The sequence below is a fragment of the Lytechinus pictus genome, chromosome 2, assembly GCF_037042905.1.
Source record: "Lytechinus pictus isolate F3 Inbred chromosome 2, Lp3.0, whole genome shotgun sequence".
NCBI lineage: Eukaryota > Metazoa > Echinodermata > Echinoidea > Temnopleuroida > Toxopneustidae > Lytechinus > Lytechinus pictus.
Window position 1 is genome coordinate 65,097,077 of NC_087246.1, and position 4,726 is coordinate 65,101,802.

General features: G+C 37.3%; 1 protein-coding gene across 1 annotated transcript in view; it reads left to right on the forward strand.

The window, feature by feature from the left end:
* Nucleotides 1–559: 559 nt before the first annotated feature.
* LOC129253789 (uncharacterized) overlaps nt 560–4,726 on the forward strand; it is a 10,179-nt gene continuing 6,012 nt past the window's right edge. The window contains exon 1 of the mRNA XM_054892216.2: nt 560–1,400. Coding sequence (XP_054748191.2) covers nt 1,316–1,400 — 85 coding nt within the window. The 5' untranslated portion in view covers nt 560–1,315. The remainder of the gene's footprint in view (nt 1,401–4,726) is intronic.

Genomic DNA, 4,726 nt, shown 5'->3' on the forward strand with positions numbered 1-4,726 from the left:
TAGAGTAAAAATGAGATTATAAATAATTACAGGAGATCAGAAATTCTGAATATTTTCAGTAGTTAAATAAAAATGAAATAGGTCAGCCATTTTCACCATCAAACTGGGACCTGCCCCCCCCCCCCTTCGTTAGTGGTGTATGATGAGACCAAATTTGCCAGGGTTTCAAAACGGAGCACTATTCTGAGAGAGAGAGAAAGACTATTCTATGTTTGTATTTTTTTTAAAGCGCGTGTTGGTGTGTGTGGAGGGGGGGGGGGTGCTTGTGCATATTATAGAATATTTATTTAGTTATTTCCATTCATTACTAAATGACTTATAGCATGTTTGAAAGCCTGCGAACGTTAATGATTTCTTGTATCCATGGATTGAAACAAATCTCTATGATGTTGTTGAACTGTACACAACTTTAAAACAAATCTCGTAATAGGTCTATGCCGTTGGGGCCTTTTTCATGTGTACGGGGGGGGGGGGGGCAAAGCAACCGAATTTCAAAATTTACAAAATTGATAACAAATAAAAAAGGGTCAATATAAGTAAAGATCTATGGTAGTCTAATATAGTTCTGTGTGGTTAACAAGGGAACAGGAAGCATGTACTTCAAACTCCTTCAAGTGTGTGCCCATTTCTTCTTTTCCCTCTCTCTTGTTTTCTAGAGGCAGAATCCTTTCATCTTAAAGCGGACTTACGGGTGAAAAGGAACTCAGTTAACCCCCTACTTGTGCATACGATTTACATAAGTATCGTCCGCCAGAGCCCCCTTCGCTGCATGTGTCCTTACCCATCACGGACCCACGAACAATAGATGCCCGGATGATTGACACCGGGCTATTGTCCGTGGAACAATACCAGCGATTCACCCCCATTCACAAGTGTCTGCTTCGCCGTGTGTACGGGGGCTCATTAGTGCGACTCAAGTATATTCGTCAAGAAAACAAGCGAATCTCATCAGCTGGGTTCCCTTTTATAATGACCATTCTTTCTCTCTCTCCCTCTCTGCCCACACTTCCCCTGTCTCTTGACCATTCAAAGACGAGAAGAATAGGCCAGCAGGACACTTCAGAAGAAGATAACCATTCATAGTATCACACATATAAAAACCAATTCTACGCACCAGCTTCGCTCTCAGTACATCTTGTGGCGCCTGCAATGTCAGCTTGGAATTTCAGATAGCTTCGTTTCATAAATCGCATTTCATTTTTTTTTCGCTCCGAGTATATATGCAGAGTCAGTTATGTTAGCATAAATTCGCCAGTAAACATACATCCCTCAGTTTGAACCATTCTCTTCGTGGATATATCATCATTCTTTAGAAATGTTTGGATTAGTCGATCGCTCCGCATACCTCTTCATGCTCTCATCACTTCTGGCAATATCATCGGTTTTAGGATATAATGCAAGTAAGTATAGATCAATTTATATCAAATATGTATTTCATCCCCCAAATATCGTCGTTTTCATTATTTTTTTATAACTTGACTATGTAAAGGGTAGTTTGGCTGCAAAATTAACTGAATTTCCAGTAGATCCAAGATCATTGAGAACAATACATATGAAAATATTTCATTTCATTTGTTTTCGTTTATTTCAATTTCCAACGATAATGTTTGGTTTTGTATATCTTGATATCGATAACTTATGAATCATAGAAGCAGACAAAGACTTTGGGAATAGAGGAGGCTGCTATATAGTAAAATAGTCATGACATCCGTCACTAGGTTGATTGTCAAATAACATTTCATACATTTTTCAGGACGTCTCTCGCTCATTACATTGCTTTTTAGTCATCTAGACTATCTGAAATGAATTTAATTTCTTAAGCTTCATTGTTGACCAAGGAGGCTTCCCGGTACACCATGCATTATTTTCATGGACATGTCTATTTCGTGTTAAAAGGGCCACTTTATTAAACTCTACTTATGATGAATGAAATTATGATTAATATCTTATTTCACCATATTAATCATGGAATAAATTTGACAACCTAAACATAACAACGTGATATGAGAACGGCGTTTGTTAACTTAAGCAACCATTTCTCGTACAATTTGCTATAGACATGGCGAATTAGTTTCTGTATTATCATAGTATTATATACACCCGAGATCCAACAAGTATTATGGTATCATTGTTTACTTGGATGACTTGATGTCAGAATCTGCAGAGCTTATTTTCGTGTGGATAAGGCTTATACGTTTTTTTTTAAGAGTACAGCGTTGTATTTAAGTTACATCACTTGAATAAACAAATCCTCTCTTTCCATTGAAACGGATTTGTGATTCGTGAAAATGATAAATGTTTTGACATTGATTTATTTCAGTGGCATTCTCTTTTTGCACCTGCATCTCATGTTTTTTGTTTTTATTGCAAGGATGACTGTGTTTCATCGAATCTATCGCTTATCTTAGTAATAAGTCCCTGGTAACTCCGGAAAAAACAACATTAAAGACTATCAGATTCCCCCCCCATTATTGTGTGCATTTAGCTTGTTTAGAATGACTTTTATTAACCTGTGCTGCAAAAAAGGACACTTCCGCATACAGACACACACAAGCAGCCCCACCTTAGGACCCACGAACAACGCCCCCCCCAAAAAAAAAAAAAAAAAAAATCTTGAAAATTTGAAATTTTGGATGTTCTGCATCGCACTCTCTTTTCACCTAAATGAAAACCTTTAAGCTCCAACATAAGTATTTAAAAAAATGCCTAAGAAGCAGTCTACAGATATCTCCAACAACATGGGGAGTTGACGAAGCACTCTATAATTTGAACATTAGAGTGATTAAAGAACCTTGTCATCGGTGTTTTTGTTACTTCAATGTTCCTTTGAACTAATCCAGTACTAATGCCCTGTCACTTCACGGCTCGGACAATAGGAATGGACATCTCACCGTGGTATATCCGACATGTCCGAAGACTATTGCCCAGTAATGACCCGGTACATACGTCACTCACGCGCGTGAAGAGATGGGTGAAGTGGGTCCCTAGAAGGAGAACTTCCGAGATCGGGACGTTCGTACGGGAAGACAAAAGATTCTCGATAGGCCTTTCTTGCGTTTCTTAGATACGTTCGTATTGTTAGACATAATCATTATCCCAGATCCTTGAGAAAGGGAATAAAAGATACTTTGCCAATCAGCATGATTGACATGTCTTTGATATGGACTAATGGGGTCCTGGATAATGGGACCATACGTGAGCTGTCTCTAGAGTTGGAACTCGGTCTTAGTACAAGGACCAGTCCACGTGCTTCTGTTGGGGAACCGGTCAGTGTCATAAGGCCCCAAATGCAAACTTCTTTTTTAATACTACACTTACCACATGCTTGTTTTTCTTATTTATTTCTTGAGATGGATCTAAAATACCGAACCGACTCGGCATACGAAGTGTAGAGACTTCAATATACACGGTACAAAATATGTGCTTGCCATGAAACCTCGACAGTCTACACCCATGACACCAATAGATGAAGACTGCTTTACATTGTGTTTCCCCATGTCGCGTAATAATGTCCTTTAATGTGACATAGAACAATACCTTATTGAAATATTCATTGATTGCAGTCAGAAAGTGATCCTATTCACCACTTCATTGAAATTCAGTCTGTTAGTGTCATTGGTAGTGGCCAACCTTTATTGGTCCTCGAAATCATGACACAAAATCAATACAGCAATACCACGGACCATCAAATGGCTCGTTGGTCAGCAATCGACGAAAATCGATGGAGACTTAAAATCTACCTATATAATGTGCGCCGAAAACAAGTGTAGACGGTTTTAGACAGGTTGTCGAATTATTTATTTATTTTTACAAGGTAATTTCGTGGTTTCATTGCCAAATTGTCTGTGAATCAATAAAGCCATACCATGAACCATGTGTTTATGACTGATGTTTATGGATGGGTAGGTCATGTAGGTGGGTTGTATATAGGGTGGGCCTACACGTGCCTCAGTTGAATTGACTTTTGCATGTAATGAGAAAAAACAAGTGGAATTATTAATGATTAATGATTAGTCACTTATCATCATCATTATCATTATCATCATCATCATCGTCAACATCATCATCATCATCTTCACCGTCATCATCCTCATCATCACCACCACCACCATCATCATCATCACCATCATCTTCATAATTATCATTATCATCATCACCATCATCATCACCACCATCATCACCATCATCATCATTATCATTATGATTCTTATCAATATCATTGCTATCCTCACTATCATTGTGTAATTTTGATTATCATTACTATTGTATTGTTGTTGTTGCTTTTGTTATTGTTATTATCATTTATCTATTATCATTGTTATTATTATTATCATTATTATTATCATTATTATCATTATTGTTGTTGTTGTTGTTTTTTCTAAGAAAAGATAAAACATTCTAAGAATAATGAATTTTCTTCGAACATCATCAATGCGTTTTATCTTTATGAATCATGATAGTGTTAGTCATATCTTTTCTCACTCATATTATCTCATATAGGTTGCGAAAGGCAATGCCATTTCGAAAACGAGAGAGAGAAAGAAAGCAACTAATTGCAGTACCTCTCATGTTGAAAATGATACACTTCACAGTCCAATTAATTATCACAACAAAGAATAGACTCGGGCGATATTATTAACGAACTTTTTTTTAATCCCGAAACGCTTGCCGGCATTACTGATTGCCATGGTAAACGTACTTATAATGATACCGACAAAGATAAATG